The sequence below is a fragment of the Vespa velutina genome, chromosome 1 (assembly GCF_912470025.1).
Source record: "Vespa velutina chromosome 1, iVesVel2.1, whole genome shotgun sequence".
NCBI lineage: Eukaryota > Metazoa > Arthropoda > Insecta > Hymenoptera > Vespidae > Vespa > Vespa velutina.
Genome location: NC_062188.1, coordinates 7,092,431 through 7,112,089, shown reverse-complemented (window position 1 = coordinate 7,112,089; position 19,659 = coordinate 7,092,431). Strand labels below are relative to the sequence as shown.

General features: G+C 33.5%; 2 protein-coding genes across 11 annotated transcripts in view; one reads left to right on the top strand and one right to left on the bottom strand.

Annotated features, from left to right (window-relative positions):
- The window catches only part of LOC124951247 (polyamine-transporting ATPase 13A3), a 36,818-nt gene that overhangs the window by 13,385 nt on the left and 3,774 nt on the right, over positions 1-19,659 (top strand). For 3 of the 7 annotated variants that reach the window (XM_047499357.1, XM_047499352.1, XM_047499341.1), the window contains exons 2-11: positions 248-332; positions 433-660; positions 745-878; positions 972-1,128; positions 1,217-1,421; positions 1,558-1,902; positions 1,992-2,943; positions 3,035-3,557; positions 3,633-3,814; positions 3,940-7,537. In XM_047499357.1, coding sequence (XP_047355313.1) covers positions 248-332; positions 433-660; positions 745-878; positions 972-1,128; positions 1,217-1,421; positions 1,558-1,902; positions 1,992-2,943; positions 3,035-3,557; positions 3,633-3,814; positions 3,940-5,369 — 4,241 coding nt within the window. In that variant the 3' untranslated portion in view covers positions 5,370-7,537. Of the gene's footprint in view, positions 1-126; positions 157-247; positions 333-432; positions 661-744; positions 879-971; positions 1,129-1,216; positions 1,422-1,557; positions 1,903-1,991; positions 2,944-3,034; positions 3,558-3,632; positions 3,815-3,939; positions 7,538-8,246; positions 9,528-19,659 lie in introns of those variants that run through there. The other 4 variants (XM_047499385.1, XM_047499366.1, XM_047499375.1 and 1 more) reach the window with 4 other exon arrangements.
- Positions 6,558-18,864, bottom strand: LOC124951267 (venom protease-like). 4 transcript variants are annotated; one of them, XM_047499430.1, is made up of 10 exons: positions 17,875-18,079; positions 12,593-13,110; positions 11,774-11,818; positions 10,929-11,180; positions 9,343-9,428; positions 9,129-9,214; positions 8,854-8,991; positions 8,601-8,737; positions 8,240-8,397; positions 6,558-8,159 (listed from the first exon to the last, which is right to left on the bottom strand). In XM_047499430.1, the coding sequence occupies exons 2-10, from the start codon at positions 13,098-13,100 to the stop codon at positions 8,001-8,003; spliced, it is 1,569 nt and encodes a 522-aa protein (XP_047355386.1). In that variant the 5' UTR covers positions 13,101-13,110; positions 17,875-18,079; the 3' UTR covers positions 6,558-8,000. The 4 variants fall into 4 exon arrangements, with proteins under 4 accessions (XP_047355386.1, XP_047355367.1, XP_047355376.1 ...); XM_047499411.1 differs by lacking the exon at positions 10,929-11,180 and having other exon boundaries at positions 17,875-18,861; XM_047499401.1 differs by lacking the exon at positions 11,774-11,818 and having other exon boundaries at positions 6,559-8,159; positions 17,875-18,864.

Sequence of the window (19,659 nt, the reverse complement as noted above, 5' to 3'; positions counted from 1 at the left end):
GAGAGAGAGAGAGAGAGAGAGAGAGAGAGAAAGGAGGTATTAAACACGTTCGCGTGTTCTCTTGCAATATTAAGAACGTGTTTTTTGGATTACAAGTAATATTTTTTTATTTGATTTCTTGTCAAGTCATTGCCGGAATGAATAAAATGATTTCCGGTAATTATATTCCATTTAATCGTATATAAAAAATTCGGTGATCATTTGAAATTCTTCATTAACGTCATTAGATATATTTATTTAATTTTAGGTACGAGAGGCAATGGCCTCCTTCATCTGAAAAATGGTGTGGATTACATTAACCCGGGCGAAGAAGATCAGATGGAAATTTATGGGTAATTAAGAAAGAAGAACGAGTTTCATTAACAACTTCGATAAGTTTATAAAATTTTATCTGATTTTAGATATTATACGTGTCTAACCTTTTTATTTTAGTTATAAAAGAAATCATGTTTTCACTGTGATTACCTGGTTCTTCATCTTCGTTACCGGTGGTCTCTTGCGATTGGTTTTCCATTGGGTACCACACCTTATGTTGCTAGCTACTCATTCCAAATGTCCATTGGATGAAGCTGAAACGGTTCTTTTGGTCGAAAAGTTTCAAGGAAAGCATACTAGTTATTACGTGAAAAAATTGAGAACATTAGCAGCTCGCGATGTTACGTTAGTATATAATGAGATATAATAATATTTGAATGAAAATAATAATGAAATGAATTTTATTTATTTTTTTTTCTTCTTCCAAAGTAACATACCGTTTGATGGAGAATCGTTGATTGATAATGAGCCATGGATGGATAATGGGAGCATGATAACTATAAAGGAAGAGAAGGAAGCAATTTCAACATTGTCTGTGCACTTGGTTGGCGGACATTTTAAACGTAAGCAAAAAAAAAAAAAATACATTTTTATATACATAAATTTCAATCATTTAATTGCATAGACAAATTATTAACGATTAATCCTATTTATAGAGGTTCAATCGATCGTCGTTTTTAATTGCAAGAAGTTGACATACGTATGGGATACGGAAAGATCTGAATTTTTAAAGTTACGTGGACTTGACATTGGTGTATTAAACTCGTCTCTACACCAAATGCAAGGTTTGAGTGCTCAAGAACAATATATGAGGTAATGAAATTATGGTACTCATTCAATTGTTCCTTAGTTTTCATTGTAAACGGTATCCTTTATAATAAGAGATTGGTCATTGTTTCAGGCGAAATGTTTATGGAAACAATGAAATAGTAATTCCAGTAAAAAGCATAATAACGTTATTGTGTCTCGAAGTACTCAATCCGTTTTACGTCTTCCAACTATTCAGTTTCTGCTTATGGGTAGCGGATGATTATTATTATTATGCGATGGTTATTCTGAGCATGTCCAGTGCTGGTATCATGATGGCGGTACTCCAGACTCGTCGAGTAAGCAAATTTCTTTTCTGCGTGCGATAAAATTCTTCCTAATATAATCTACATTACACACACACATATCCTTTCGTCGTTGATTTTTTTTTTTTCTTTTTTTTTTCTTTTTTTTTTTCTTTTTTTTTTTTTATAGAATCAAGATAATCTACGATCTTCTGTACACGCGGTTTCGTCCGAATTGGCAACCGTTATGAGAGATCGTTCTACTGGACAAACTGCAAGTATACCGGCAGAACGTTTAGTTCCTGGAGATGTCTTAGTTATTCCACCTCACGGTTGTACTATGACTTGCGACGCTGTGCTTTTAACGGGAAATTGTATTCTAAATGAGTCCATGTTAACCGGAGAATCCGTTCCAGTCACGAAAACGCCCATACCTTCTTCCAATGAAATCGTATACGATACGAAAGAACACGCAAGGCATACCCTCTATTGTGGTACAAAGATTATTCAAACGAGATATTTCGGATCGGAAAAGGTATACGTTATATTATGAAAACAATTGAAAATATTAATATTAGAAAATAATAATAACGATCTTTCAAACGTATACTTTCTGTTCAACAGGTACTTGCAGTTGTCATCAGGACAGGCTTTAGCACTAGCAAAGGAGGACTGGTACGATCGATCATGTATCCACCACCTGTTGATTTCAAATTCGAACAAGATTCTTATAAATTCGTCATATTATTAGCCGGAATAGCCAGCATCGGTGTAATCTATACCGTAGTGTCGAAAGTTATGCGGGGTGTTCAAATAAGTCACATAGCTTTGGAAGCTTTGGATCTAATAACTATCGTGGTGCCACCTGCTCTACCAGCGGCTATGACAGTTGGTCGACTTGTTGCTCAAAGAAGATTAGAAAAGAACAAAATATATTGTACAAGTCCAAGGACGATAAATGTTTCTGGTTCGATCGATTGCATTTGTTTCGACAAAACTGGAACTTTAACCGAGGATGGTCTTGATATGTGGGGTGTGGTACCAGCTTCAGATAAAAAATTTCAATTTCCTGTAAAGGAAATAATGAATTTACCATTAAGCGATTTACTAATAGGAATGGTCACGTGTCATGGAATCACTATAATTGATAATCAATTGGTAGGTGATCCACTTGATTTAAAAATGTTCGAATCTACTGGTTGGACTCTGGAAGAACCTGACGTTTCGGATACTTCCAAATTCTCTATGCTCTTTCCCACGATAGTTCGGCCTCCTAAGGGTTCCAAACTTTTAAAGAAAGGAACGAACGAGGTATCGATCGATATGAGTCGACAAAATTCTATGACTTCCGATATGGTCGATAGCATCTCTTTAAGCAACTTAGATCCTGCTTTAACTGGTTCAACAGCCGATTTAGGTGAACAGGGTATAGAAATCGGTATCGTTCGGCAATTTCCTTTCACGTCTAGTCTTCAAAGGATGAGCGTAATCACCAGAACATTGGGAGCTAATCACTATGATCTTTATTGCAAAGGAAGCCCTGAAATGATCCTCAGTTTGTCCAAACCAGAATCCAGTAAGTCCAATGCTTTTATCAGCGATTTTATTTCATTTTCTTTTATGATTTTTTTTTTTTTTTTTTATTAACAAATATAATTCATTTATAGTTCCGCTCGATTTTGCGAACGTCCTTCAAGAATACACATCAGAAGGTTATCGCGTAATAGCCATGGCACATAAATCCTTATACCGTCTTCCTTATGCCAAAGTACAACGGATGAGTCGTGAATCTGCCGAAATTGACTTAACTTTCTTGGCATTCGTGATAATGGAAAATCGTTTGAAGCCGGAAACTACACCTGTAATCGCAGCTTTGAATACTGCTTGCCTCAAAACTGTCATGGTTACAGGAGATAACATGCTGACAGCATTGTCTGTGGCCAGAGATTGTGATATAGTTAAACCAGGAACACCTGTTATCGTAGTGGCAGCGATCACCCAACAGAATCAAATTAAACCACAAATCTATTTCACTAAAAGTAATAGCCAAGTATCGCCGGTATCACCTGTTGGTCAAGGTGATTTTAGTGAAATGACGGATCTCAATAGTGTAGTCAGTTTGGAAACTGTGGAAAGTGGATCCTTTGGAAATAATGTTTTAGAAAACGATGTCAATTATTTATCGGATAAGTGAGTAAATCAATTGTTAATAATTTATTTCTCAAATCGTAAATTTACGATTAACATATTATATTCGTATTTCAGTATGCAACGAACGCGAAACAATTACGTTTTTGCTCTGACTGGCAAAACGTGGGCATTGGTGAAACAATATTATCCCGAACTTATTCCCAAATTGGCTACAAGAGGTGCCGTTTTTGCTAGAATGTCACCGGATCAGAAGCAACACCTCGTTCAAGAATTACAGGCACTTGGATATTATGTCGGTGTGTATTGGAATTAAAAAAAAAAAAAAAAAAAAAAAAAAAAAAAAAAAAAAAAAAATTTGAAACAATTGAATTTAAACTTGTAATATAATTTGAAGTTTGATTTTTTTTTTCTTTTTTTACAGCTATGGTGGGCGATGGTGCTAATGATTGCGGAGCGTTGAAAGCAGCTCATACAGGAATTTCTTTGTCAGACACCGAATCTTCCGTAGCTTCGCCATTCACCAGTCGTGAAACAAATATTTCATCACTTCTTACGGTAATTCGCGAAGGTCGTGCCGCACTGGTAACATCATTTGGAAACTTCAAATACATGGCTGCGTATTCGTTGACACAATTTATCTCTGTGATGCTACTTTATAGCATCGAATCAAATTTGACTGATATTGAATTTCTTTATATCGATCTCTTCATTATTTCGATATTCGCTTTCTTCTTTAGCCGAACGGAAGCGTACGACGGTCCATTAGTGAAAACAGCACCTTTGAATAGTCTTATTAGTACGACGCCGGTTCTTAGTTTATTCACACAAATTTTAATCGTAGGAATCTTTCAATATGCAAGTTTTTGGCATCTCCAACAAATGGATTGGTACGTACCCTTCAATACAACGTTTCGATCGGTCGAAGATAAGGACAATGTTGGATGTTTAGAAAATTACACCATATTCATTATCAGTTCAATGCAGTACATCATTCTAGCCGTAGCTTTCTCGAAAGGTCGGCCTTATAGAAAATCAATCTTCACGAATTACGGTCTTTTGAGTTCTTTCGTTTTATTAAGTCTCATTTCTATCTATCTTGCTCTCTACCCTTTCAAATGGCTTGCCAACTGGTTCGAACTCGTACTTCCCGATGACATAAAGTTCCGTTTTGTTCTGGTAGCTTACGGTATTGCCAATTTCTTAATCTCTTTGTTGGTGGAATACTTCTTTGTCGATTATTTGGTATTCAGTAAATTACGTTATCGCTGGCACAATATTGACAAGTCTAGACGAAAATTCTTAGCGATCGATCGTGATCTAGCAAGAGATTTAAAATGGCCACCAATATCTCAAGAACCATTACCGGAAGCAGCACCAGACATTCTTATTCGTCAGAACGTCACCGAAATTAAAATCGAAAAACGAGTACCCGAACCTTGCCGACCAGTCGACACAAGCTTCATGAACAGTCCAATCTGTAATAATATCAAACAATTCGGATCTGCTCGAGAAGTGACCTTAAATCCTAGATCTCTCTTCAACGATCGTAGGAATACCGTGTCGATGCAAACGGTACCATGTTTTGAAGGAAAGGAATCAATGAAACAATCTAAAATAGAATTGATGACTAAGAGAAGACACAATTCTGAATCAGAAAATGGTATTAATCAATATGACAAATCTTTTAGAATTCACAACACGAATCCGATTGCAACATTACCACGAAATCCTACGACGACATTGCAACCGCAAAGATTAAGAGACTTCAAGGAAATTCTTGTTCACAAGAGCGAGGATGGTTTAGCACCCAGTACACAAAGCGTCCTCGAACTCGACATATTACCGTCCTGAGAATCGGCTCTTTTGAATGATCGATTATTGATCGCTGACACGAATCAGGAAGATTTTCTGTCTGGATCAGTCGATAAACACTGTCATATATTATGGAAATATTTTAACGCCGATGAAATTGAATTACTTTTATTCGTGGTACCTAGTGAATTATCAATCCTTCGAGGATCTCAAGTTAGTTGACGAACTTTTATCATTAAAAAAATGTTAAAAAGGGTTCCGCTATGTTTCCTTCTATCGTAGTTCTTTTTTTTTTTTTTTGTATTTTTTTGTTTTGTTTGTTCTTTTTTTTTTTCTCTCTTTTTAAGAAGTACGGATTCTCGTTCTAAGTATTATCAATTAAAGGACGGAAGAACGGTGCTTTCTTGTTTCGCCCAATCAGCAGAATGTACTTCTATGACCTTATGTGAGAAACTTAATTAACGTTTTTTTCGTGTGTTCAAAAACTCAATGATTATAATTAGTATCCATATATATATATATATGTATGGTATCGTACTTTATGCAAAACTTTATTGCATGGTTTTAGTTACTTAATCCGATTCTAATAGAATACGAACTTTTAGTCTTGATAATATTATCGATTTGTAATTTCTTTTTTTTTTTTTTTTTTTTTTTTTTTTTGTCAAAGCGCAGCCTAATTTGTTAATAAAAAATCGAAAGATATCGATCGATGGTAGAACGATCTCTTAGTATTCTTCAAGAGTATGTAGAGTGTGTTTTTCTACACTGTGTGTGGTTATAGTAAGATTTTAAAGAATAAAAGCATTTACATAGGAACAATACGGTGTTCACGACAGCTTATAAACGACGATAAATCATTTTTTTAAAGATTTTTTTCTTTTCTCTCTCTTTTTTTTTTTTTATTTTTATTTTTGTTTTGTTTTTTTGTTTTTGTTTTGCTTGAGTGAAGAAAAAAAAAAAAGAACGAGACTCACGATATCGAGTGATAAGGGTCCCTTTTGACCCGACCTCTCTCTCTCTTCGTTCTCCTCTTCCTAACTACTAGTATTGAAACTTAGCCCTCTCAAGAGAAAGTATTATATCGTTATTTATTTTAAAGAAAAATAAACATTTTTGCTCGTCCACGAAGCTCGATCAAATAAATGGCCGGGTTTTTCTTAACGAAAAGCCAATTTAAGTCTTCGTTTTGTTTCGTACGTGAAAATCGTCAGTGTTCTTTGTGATTAGGATGTTGAGTTTATTTTTAATTTGAAGAAAAAGAAAGAAGAGGAAAGAAAAGAAACGTTAAAAAATTTTCTTGAATTCTACAAATAATTCGAGATACTTAATAGCGTTTTAATATCTTCTCTTTTCTTATTGCGAATTTCGGGATGAGTCTTCGATGTATAATCTTATTAGAAATGAATTGATTTCGCATGTAATTATTAGCTAGATTTGAATTTGGGATCGAGACCAGTTATCGATTTCTCGTGATATAAATAATATATATTAAATATATATATATATTAAATATATATATATATATATATATACACATATATACATATTTATACTTTCCCGATAGCTTTGCATTTATTTGAAGATTCAACAATTCGATCTATCCAGTCATATTTTTTGTTAACTTAAAATCGATAATAATTAATTCGAAAAGTTGAACAATTTCACGAGTTTTTTTATAACTGGTATCGTTTATCCTTAATGTATTATAATAGGTGATAATGATAAAACACGAAGAACCTCGTGCATAGAAGAAAAAAAAAGAAAAAAAAAATAAATAAATAAAAGAAAAAGAAAAACAACAATGATGGAATTGACCGACAAGCAAATAGCGAATCGCTCGTTGTCGCAATGCACTTAACATTAACGCGGTCAAGATAATAAATGTGTACTTATTCTAATGCAAACGAGATATAGAAATACTTAAAAACGCGTTGATTTATTTGCGACGCTATTATAGCTTGTGTTGAAAAAATAGTGAATGTCAAAATAAGGAACGATATGTTTTTAACGTACAAAAAGATTTATGCGTGTTTTATTCGTAATCTTCGTACCTCTCTCTTGCTTCCTTTCCAACTACATCCCACCCCCAATCTTGAAATTATGGGATTAATAATCAAATTATAAAATTAATCTTTGCGTAAGATATTTAATTGATTGGATATCAAAAAATAATAAAAATAAAAAGGAATATATATATATATATATATATACACAAAAGAAAAAGATTTATTAAGCGTTATTACAAAACAAATATCACACCCGGACAATTGATATAACGCGTAATCGAATAAACACGATTAATCTCGATTAATCTCGACTTCGAGTGCCTTCAAAAATTAACTTAAATTAATGCTGTGTTATTTATAACTCCTTCGAATATTTACAATAATTCTCGTTAAAAAAAATGGCTGAGATTATAATCGTAAACATAAATCTCAACGCGTATCACGTAAAGGAAATAGATAACGAATCATTCCTACAAGTGTCTTTGACGAACAAACTTATTGTCTTCTTTTATTACTGAACGTTTGAGGTTCTTGGATTTTGAAGACGGACTTCCTTTGCGAATAAATTCTCGATCTTCATTCAAGAACTTTGTGTCATGCAAAGTTCATGATGCACACAAAAAATAACAACGATAGAAAAACAATTGGATCCATGTTGATGCTACGAATTAATAACGTAAGTTATCCAATCGACTGTTTTTGCTACACGATGATAAATCCCTGGTTGTCCTGGTTGAGCACAGGAGTAACCAGCTGATACGATTCCTATGAGGTACCATCTTCCTGTTTTCTCCAACATTAAAGGACCTCCACTGTCGCCCTGATAAAATATTCAAAAATATAAAAATTCAATTCAATTAAATGGGTTATCTGATTTTATATATATATGAATTCACTCACTTGACAGGAATCTTTACCACCACTACGATACCCAGCACACATCATCTCATCATAGATGACCACGTTGATACCATTCGAACGATGCCACCTTTCACAAATGCGATTGTCTATCACTGGTACATCGACTGCTTGAAGTGTCTTTGGCCGTAATCTCGAACCTAAAATGTTCAATAAGGATTTTGTTTCTAAACGGAATAAGTTAGTTCATTCGTTGTACAGGTTGTTCCTAAAATGTACGATAAAATATATATATATATGGTCCATGTATTAGGAACAACCTATGTAAATGAGAGATGTTATTGTCTTCCTTAAGGTAAAAGATGGACTTAATAACAACGATAATGATATCGGTATGGTCTACCAGCTTGAAGAGCACCCCATCCAGCAGCCCAACCGTATTGACCTAAAAAGTCTTCGTTTTTCTCTGGCAGGCAAATTGGCGAAATGTGTGGCATGTAATGAACCGGTCGATCTAATCTGAGCACTGCTACGTCGAATCTGAGAACAAGTAGATGATTAAAAAAAAAAGAAAAGAAAAGAAAAGAGAAACAAGAAGAAAAAAAAATGAACGGAAAGATTACGGACTTTTTTGGGATTACTGATTTGGTATTTACCTATCTGCTTGTGGTGTGAATTTAAAATAAGGATGAACTCGAATCTCTCGAACACCAAAAGTATAAGCAGGTAGTGATTCGCTCGCTGAATTGACCACGTAATCTCCAAGGGTAACTTGTACCTGACGTGCCGAAGCTCTGATAAACGTAGTATAAAAAAAAGAAGGGAAGAAAAGAAAAAAAATAAAAAAATATATATATATATATAAATGATTAGTATCAAAAAGTCAATTTGATTTTATCTATTTGACGTAGGTTTTGTTCTTTTCACTCACTTGGCTACGCAATGACCAGCTGTTACAACATGGTACCGATTGACTAATGTACCACCACATCTACTGGATCCTATTCGTATATAAGCCTAAATAAAAAAGAATATTATTTATTTTTCCTTTTTCTCTTTTTTTTTTTTTTTATTTTTAATTTTCAAACACAGTAATATCTGTTGGTAATAAAAGGAAAGTATTTATCGTGTTTTTTAAAGCTGACCTGCCAAGGAAAACTTCCAAAGCCAGCTTCGTCACCACCAACGATTCTTCTTTGAGCTGTTTGCTTCGAAACTGGTATACCGCAATCTGAAATTTTAATTCTATTTTTTTCCCCTCCATAAAGACACAATAATCTCTCTCTCTTATACGCGCACACACACACACACTTTTTTACTAAATTAATCCTATGAAATATAAATTCTTTTTTAGAATAAATATATTGTACATAAATATACATACATACAAAAGTACACAGATAAATTTAATATGTTATACAATCATTTGTATTATTTATATATTTTTGAAAGATTTATTTATTCTAAAAAAAGTTATTTTCGTACTTTTACGTACTTTTTTCTTTTCTTTGTCTTTTTTTAGAATTTTTACGCGAAATTAATTCTTATGTATTTACGTATCTACGAACAAGAGCCTAATTGCAATATTAGTATCACCGAATTAGACTTGGAGTAAATTCCGCAGAAAGTTTCCCTTTTGTTTTTAAAGATCTTTATTGGTATAATACATCCAAAAGGCATGCAAAAACTTTTCGATTTCAACTTTCAATGGTTCATTGATTTAACGATCGTACGATTAGAAAATCGATATCGTGTTTTACAATGAACATGATCGACGATTGTGTAAAGAATATAATTTACTATGTTCGCGGTAAACTATTATTATTATTATTATTATTATTATTATTATTATTATTATTATTATTATTATATTGTTACTATTATTATATTGTTATTACTTGACTCGTAAGATAGAACGAATCGACGGCTTCAATTGAATCTCGGTTTCTAATTCCTTTATTTTTTACGTTGTTTCGAACGATCAACGATATGAGCTCGTTCACACAAACTCAATATTTTATTCTGACAAAACAGTGAACCAGTAAAGAACGAGTGATTAGGATTAGAAACGTCGATAAAACTTCAGCTTGTCGGAACTCGTTTTCAAAGTGGCCTCTTTTCAAATGAAAGAATATCGACGAGTCGATCGAAAGTGGAAGAAGGAGAAAGTGAATAGAAGTAAAAGGTGCACGTATACAGGTATGCACGTAAGTATAAACTTGACCAGCGAAAAACATGCAAATTAACATTATTCTATAATTGTCAGAGGATAGAAGATTCAACGATAAGAAAAGTGAACGAAGAAAAAGAATCACATGTACATACATACATACATACATACATACATGCATGCACACATAGATAGATACGTACGATATAAAGAAAGAGAGAAAGAAGAAATTAGAATAGAACGAATAGACACATGAGTATACAACGTAGAGTGAAAATCGAAAAAAGGAATCATTTATTATTCGAAGAAAATCGATCGATATGATCGATGAGTTATGATCAACAATGAAAGAAGAAATTAATGGGAAATAAGAGAAATAAAAATAGAAAAAGAAAAAGTAATAGTAAAAAAAGGGCGAAGGGGAAAGAATAATGAATGTGCTTGAGATCAGAGTGCTCGAATGATCTTAATTGAATTTTTTTTTATTCCTTTTTTTTTTACCGAAGCCTAAGAGATACGATGAAGTTGGTGGCATGCTTTTTTATGGGGAGAAGGACTTACGATCGTCATTGGTAGCATCCGTGTATGTATCCAGCGGAAGCGGTTGAGATTGATCTCGAGGCGTCTCGAGGAAGTTAGAATCGGAGATAGCTTTAGGATCTTTTCGGTGACAACAAGCGAACATAATGCCACCGCAACTGCCGTCCAATAAGCCAGCGGACATCCAGCACATTAGAAAAAATTCACAGGTTCGTCCGTCGGAGCACAAAGTATCGTCGCCCTTCCAAAGCGGTCTTTTCTCTTGACGCGATTCTGCACAAAATATTGGAAACTTTTCTCTCTTTCTCTCTCTCTCTCTCTCTCTCTCTTTTTCTTTTTCTTTCTCTCTCTTTTTCTTTCTCTCTTTCTCTCTCTCTCTCTCTCTCTCTCTCTCTCTCTCTCTCTCTCTCTCTCTCTCCGATCATCCCTCTATCTAATAAATACATTGAGACAAAATAAAGCAACCAATTTGATCGTCGATCGTTCGATTACTCCAAGTCTAGACTCTGTGAATCTGCGTAAGATTTCGTGAATACGACTCTCTTTTAAAAGCTACCTAGCGTAAAGCCTGTGTGTTATTACATTCCTAATAAGAGAGTTCACAATGAATGTGTTAGGCTACGTGACAGGATAACGAAGAAATCGTTCGATAGACACAAAGCCGGAAATTGTCAAACACCGATGTTACTTTCGCTTCTCTCTAAACAATTAATTACCAAGCGCAAATCGTTCATTTCTTTTCCTTTTCATTTTTTTTTCTTTTTTCTTCTTTTTTTTTTTTTTTTTTTTTTTTTTTTAATCGACACTCTATATCTAACTAATTCGATGAACCGTGAAATGATTTTATTACAAACTATGAACCCTACCTGTTTCCAGTCTGGGATAATCTTCTAACGTTTGCTTTCGATGATCTGAAAGAAAAGATCTATGAAACGCTAAAGTAATCTCTTATCAAACGATATTTATTGATCTTACTCACGTAAACAAAGATCAATTTTTTTATTCTAAATAGAAATTACAGAAATCTTCATTATCATTCGAACGTTTTCATTGTTGATAATTCAATATTACGGGATATATTGTAAACTAGGTGTTCGAATTATTCATCGTGTATACACCACAAGATGGCGTATGGTATCGAGAAAAAATTATTAACTTTAAAAATCGAAGAGATCAAATCCTTGGAAATCTGTATTTATTACAAAATTTAGAAAAATTTTTTTTCAATATAAATACTTAGAATCTGAAATTAAAATGATATTGAATAAAAATCATTGTCATAATAATAATTAAAAGAATGTTTGAAAATTTATATGAATTTTCTTTCAACATAAAAACTTGGTATTTCAAATTGAAAGAAAAATTTTTCTTATTTATATTTAAAATTTATTTAATTATTAAATTAATTATTTTTATATTTTATTTAATTTATTTAATTTTCGAAATTTGTATTATTTATATTTTTATTTTTATATTATTGATATAACAATAATTGAAAAGATTTTGGAAAGTTTATGAGAATTATATTCCAATATAGAAACCTAGAATTTTGAATTGATATGAAAAGAAATAGAATGAAAATAATAATATACAATTTTAACGTATTTTACGGTGAATGAATTAATGTAACGGAACATATAGAAAGAAACAGTTAATGATTAATACAAAGAAAAATGTTGTTTTACCTCTAACGTCATCCTCAAAGTCAGGCAACTGATTGGATTGAAAGAAAGTCGTAGTTCCTCCACCAGCAGGCGGTAGAAAATCGTTGTCACGGAATATCAACCTCGGAGTTCGATGACCCATCACCGGTCTGGAGTATTCAGAAACGGGACTTCTCCAAAGGGACTTATACTGCCTCCAAGGTGATGAAAATTGTGGTTGTGGTCCAAAACGTGCAGCTGGATAAGTTCCGACGTTTCTTGGACCAATAGCCGAGCCACTAGATTCATAAACATATCCACCTGGACCACTGGGAAAACGAACGTATCTTCGTTTACGAATTGGACTTAAAATCCGTTCGGTAGTTCGATTATTATCACTTGTATCAGTATGCAACGGAATCATAACGGTATCGATCCTTTCAAGATGGAATTTTTTTGGACGATCAGTGTCTTGGCTGGCCTGGCTCTTCGAAGAGAGTACGAGAACCAGTCCTATGAAAAACCAATGGCACTTCGTCGCCAACCCCATTGTTTGCTTTCTGAAAACAGAGAAAATTAATCCTATATAAAATTTAATTCTATAAAAGATTTGATTTTATAACGATTCATTTTGCTCGATTATTTGATAAAAATACTTATCGATCGTTTCTTTAAAAAATTTTCAACATGATTTGTAGAATAAAACATGTTAATTAATTTTCAGAAAAAGCGTACAATCGTTTCCAATGAGTCATCGTGCAGTTGGAAAGTCGATCGAAAAGTTTCGAGAATTAATAGAGAAGACGAAAGGATACTTCCTTCGTACGAAGGACTTAGAGATAGCGAAATCTGGTTTGCGTCACAATTCGAGCCGTAACGAGCGAAAGTAAAGACATTCATTCTTCTTGGTAAACGAAGAGAGAAAGAAAGACAAATAGATAGATAGAGAGAGAGAGAGAAAGAGAAAGAGAGAGAGAGAGAGAGAGAGCTTTGAAGTTGGATCCGGTGTCAGCATCCGTCCCAATCACGAGAGAAGATTATCGTTTGTTGTCGCCAATGTTATCCTGACCCGTGCCAGCCACACTAATCACTAGCGTTGTTCATGGCTAATTTAACGACTTAACAATTATTCCCTCTCGTAATAACGTAACGGAGAAGGCGAGCGAAACGAAATTAGAAAACGGTTTGAGAAAAAATGGCGGCTTAAAGAATAAGAATAAGGAAGAAGAAGAAGAAGAAGAAGAAGAAGAAGAAGAAGAAAAGAAATTTTGTGTAATTTTTCGAGTAGAGGAAGCCAATGGAATTTCGTGTAAAAGTGACGATGATGAACGGGACAGGATCGAACGGCCTTGTCGAGTACGATCGACCGGCTTCTGACTCGGTTCGATGTGTTAGTAGGTCATTGGCTCTCCGTTTGCCGCGTGAATCCACCAGAAGTGAAAGTGCACTTCTTGCGTGCATGACAGTGTGAAGTTCACGTTCACGCGGTGCCACCCGCTCGACGGAAGTTACGACTGGCTGAGCACAATTCTCGGACACTCTTCTTCATCTTCTTCTTCTCCTCCTCTTCCTTCTCTTCTTTGTTATCCTTTCTTTTCTTTTTTCATCAAAGAAGACATGGTATAGAACGCGGAGAGAGAGTAGTTGATCGTTATGCAGTAGGTAACGCTTATCAGCATCGTTGTTACCTTAATCGGAGCATCTCTTACAGTTTAACACTAGCATAAATTATTTGGCGAAAGGAGATCTTTCTCTTGATCCAGTTTCTATTGCATTTCAAACGGAAGATAGAGAATTATATTGAATCGAAATAGTACACGATCGAGTAACGTAATAACACAAAGACATTGTTTGAAATTAACTACCTACTAATAATTGTTTGCTAATTCTCAAGTACCAACATAAATAGAATTCATGTAATATATATTATACATGTAGATTTATAAGTATTCGTATAAATGGAGAAGATATTCGATCGATTGTTTTAAAGAAGATAGAAAGAATATTAGTCGTAGGAAAGTGGAATAAAATATAGAGATATTGAGATTCAAGTAATCATGCTTCTTTCTTCCTTTCTTTCTTTCATTCTTCATTGTGCGACATAAGAAAATATGAATAAAAGACAAGGATATGAGATAAGATAAGACAATCTAGTCTGAAATTTAACTAACGGTACGTTAACTTTAGAACTTTTCTTGCTTATTACCAAGTAGAAATTAATTATGTTGAAATAAAAATTTAACAAAAAGATCATACGAGATGAATGATAAATGATAGATATATCATTCATCTGAAATAGAAATCTATCTCTCTATCAGATAGAAAATAAATTAATTTCATGAAAAATTGAAATGACTTTGCGTCGATAATTTTTTCTGAAATATATAAAAAGGAAATAAAAAGAAAAAAGAAAAAAAAAAGACGAAAAAGAGAAAATGAAAGAGAAAAAGAGAACCAAAAAAAACGAATGAAAAAAAAAATAAATAAATAAACAAAAAAAGCAAAAAGTCAAAGAGGGCTCGAAACTCACGGGACTTTCACCGGTCCCGTGTCTAGCTGGTTCTAACTGGCATATACAACAACACCGAACGAAAGTACCGAGTTTCTTCTCTGACTCGTATCACCACACCAGGACACACCGTGTTCGTGGCACGTAATTGCACCTCTTCGTTTTCCAGCTGTTCGTTGGCGCTTCGTGAAAGCTTCGATATAAGTGGTAACGTTTGCTCGTGCGTGCGCGCACAGACACACACATACAGACACATACATACACAGTTATACCAGTAAACATGTAAACGTATAACTTACACGTTAACATAATATCAACCGTCTTTCCCTTTCCAGAAATAGCCACAACCCCCACCCTCACATTTTCATATATTTTTTTTTTTTCTTCTTTTTTTTCTTTTTCCTTTTCTGTTTCTTTTAACCGATGTACTTTTCGAATATCTCTCCAAAGAGGATTCCGAATTCTCTGATCGAACCGACATCGAGAACGTGATCTGTTACTTTCTCCAACGAGGAACGTGCCTCCTTCACTTTCGCCCAAATCGTGTCTTCGTCTGTCTCCTTGTTGTCTTGTCCCAAAATGAAACTAACGAAAATTTAAGATTCTCACCAAACTTTCTCATAGAACGTAAGAAGAATTTTTTATGTTGTGTTATCTTTTTTCTTTTTTTTTTTTCTTTTTTTTTTTTTTTTTCTTTTTTTTTTCTTCACCTCTTTACATTTTCTATTCTCCGTGATAATAATGAGAATATTCTGATCAGGATAAGCTAATATCGTAAATAATCATCTCGTGAGAATCGTTTCAAGTAAAAGTTCTTTATCTTTCTTTCTTCTTTTCTTTTTTTTTCTTTTTTTTTTTTATTCCTTTTTTTCTATAGGTATATTATCTCTCCTTCGTGAAAATAGTTTAGCTTTCTTAACGGTATTTAGATATTCCGGGTCTCTTAAACATTATCGAAATCATTTCGAATTCCTTCCCTTCTCTAGAGGGCCAATTTCTTTACTCCAAAGGAACCGGTTCGAAGAAATCACGATGTCAGAGCTTCACTTCTTTCTCGTGGCCTTGAAAGAGTACGCTTCTTCTCGGTCTAATTCGTTGATACCATCTTCGTGACGAATACTTTCCATTGTGTAACGAATTCTTTTCACACGGCATTTGATAGTTTATCTTTTACTGTCATTAAGTACTTACTCATTGGCAAGTAATTAATAATCAAAAATAAAGGGGGAAAGAGAGAAAAAAGATATCGACGATTAATAAAGATCGTTGTATTAAGGAGATTGGTAATAAAAACTCTATGCTTTCGCCTTCATAAAAAGGAAAATGTCTTTTATAATCTTTCAAGGTAAAAAAAAAAAAGAAAAAGAAAAAAAAATGGGAGAAAAGAGGAGATAACATTAATAACTTAGTCCAGTCTCTATGACTTTCTCTCATCACGAGTAGTTGTGAATTAGATAATTGAATTTGATCAAGTTTGTGCAACTTGTATACTTATATTAATCAGTTAATACAGATAAAGAACAAGAACATTATAATCAAACATAATCATACATAAAAATAAGTGTATTATAATCAAATATTAAACATAGCGCAAATAATGTATAATAGATAGATATAATTAATTTCAATCAAAGTTTAACAAATCTGATTCAAATAAATAAGATATAAATTTATAATATAATTACTATTACGAATATCGATAAATGCATATGATTCGATATAAATAAAATAATACATATCGCATAGCATCTATGTTATATACATATCACATAGTAACACACGAAGACAAAAAATGTGTATATTATACAATTCTATTCCAGATAACTATCCATCGAAACGAGCGAAGAGTCTATAAAAAAAAGTCGAAAGTTCGATATGTGTATGTGTATGTATGTATAAATAAATAAATAAATATATATATATATATATATATATATATATATATATACATCGATGTATATTTCGATATGTATATTTATATATCGATTCGAAATCAGGGAAGATTCAAACTGGTTTCTATTTCCGCGCCACGTTTCTCCATTAAAACCCTTCGTATTCTGTTACGTAAAGGAGGAGTGCCGTTTAGAGAATCCGTGTACATACATCGGCCATCGAAACACGCGCATCTTTAATGTGGTACCATCGTAAGCGCTTCGTTTTGGAGAATACCGGAAATACTTTCACTAGCTACGAGACTAGAAACTTAAAAAATGACGAATCGATCGTCGATCGAATTAATCTTCGTTTATTTTCGTTTCTTTACTTTCATCGATTAAAATATCAATCGAATGGAAATTTTCAATAATTTTAATAAAAAAAATCTTTTAAATGGCCGATTCCACCTCTTAATTAATACACATGAATATCGTTTAAAGCATAAAAATCTATCTAATTATTTATAATCTATAATTATAAATAATTTAGGATGTCAATGGAAATTTTACAATGATTTTTCTTAGATCCAATAAAATTGCCTGTTCGAGCATTAAAATCACCGATATTCCAGGTTATTTTCGTAGGTATCAAATCGTTAGGCTTTCTTTTAAAGCATTAAAACGTAGCTAGATGATCTCACTTTCACTCTAAATATCTTTTAAAAAGTTGAATCCACGATAAATATAAAGAATAAATATAGAACTTAACGATCCTCGTGCTGTCAAATATGAATTAAATTAAAATTTTTTGAACATTTAAAAAAAATTTTTTTTTATTCTTGTGAGAATTGTCCACAAATAAATGGACAAATATAACGATAGATAGATAGATAGAAAGGAAAAGAAACAATCAGAGACTTGAGAAAGCGAGGAGGACTCACCGAGTTGGAAGAGATCGAAGTCGATCTTCCGTGCAGCCTACGCGAACCTGACCTTTTCTGGATTTCTCTTGGTCTCTTTCGAGTAGAGAGTCACTCTCGTTAGAGTCACTATAGTATCCAATACTCTTGGAAAATCGAACGAAAGGAGATAAAATTTTCTTTGTAACAATAATCCTTCCTCTTGTTTCCTTCCCTCTTCTTCTTGTTCTTCTTCTTCACCAACACTATCACCACTTACTCTTCTTCTAACTCGAATGGACACGATCATAAGTTAACACAAGTGACACGATCTTAATCAAGATCGAGCCACATTTCCGATTAATAATCGAATCGATGAGAAGATCACTGGACTTGATCAGAAACACTATGTATTTCGTCGAATGAAAAAAAAAAAAAGGAAAAAAAACGAAGAGTGAGAGAAAGAGAGGGATAGAGGAAAAAAACCAAATCACCGAAAGCACACTTTTTCGACTCTCCCACGCACAATCACATAAAAAAAAATCACGTATTTATGATCGATAGGACGATTTTAATGAAAAAAATAATAAATAAATAAAAAATAAAGTAAAATAAAATTAAAAATAAAATAAAAAGAAACTAAAAAAGAATGGATATTTTGAAGCCCTCGACCTTTAAAGACTTCTTCTCTTTCCTTCCTCAAACTTGATCTTCGTTCTCTTCGTCATCTTTACGATGAATCTTTCCTTCTTATTCCAATTTGAAAAGAAAACAATATTAAAAGAGTAGAAGTGTTTCTCTCAAAGGATCTGTCAAACTAATCAGCGGCAGAGAGGTCCGCGCTTGGTCGAGGGCTCATCACCATCTCTATCCTCTCTCGACTGGATGACTCCAGGACTGAAGGCTACACTCTCGTCGTTGCTCGTCGTTGCTCGTCGTTGCCCACCTTTACTCACAACGTGTTGGCTCTCACTTTCTCCAGCCGTGTAGTTTCATTTCGGTAAGCGCACGATAAAACTCTCTCGCATGTCTCCCACCATGAACGACGACAGCAAGACCAGCAACAGTAACATCAGACTCTCGCTTAGTCTCCTTGGTCTCTCTGCTTTGATCTGAACCACGACAAAATTGTCTGCTGGTTTTAAAATCTATCAGGAGATACCACCTCTTTTTCTTATTCTTCTGTACTTATTCTTTCTTTCTCTCCTTAGTGATCCAGGATCTCATCTTTAAAAAAAATGACTACACTCGTTCAAGGAACGATAGCATCCGGTTTGGTTGCACTGACAGTAGAAAAAAAGGGAAAGAAAAAAATGAGAAAGATAGAAAGACAACTCATTTTTGTGGAATGCATGGATGTTACGAGATCAGACTTATATCCAAAGTCTAAGATCATATGACATAACGCGGATTCTTAACACACTACATACCAATAAAGGAGATCTTTATCGATAGACACACACGTGATCATTTCAATTTATTATTATAGATCCATAATCGTTAATGCAGTGACTCGTACTACTTGATTGCCTTTTTACTTGTTTTCAAATTCTCGGTAGATATTGAAAGGAGAATTTTATGAAATTTCCACTATGAGGGGATTTGTGATCTCCATTGGTAAATTATGTGAGAGGATAAGGTTGGCTGAATCATTTTGAATGAAATCAAAAGAAGTAGGCTAATCATAGAAATCTTTGAACAAGTCATTTTCAATTAATCACTTGAATTTATTCATTCTATATACTCTTATGATTTATGATATATATATATACACGTTCATTATTTGCAATGTTCGTTATTAACAAAAGACGTTACTCGAAAAAATGT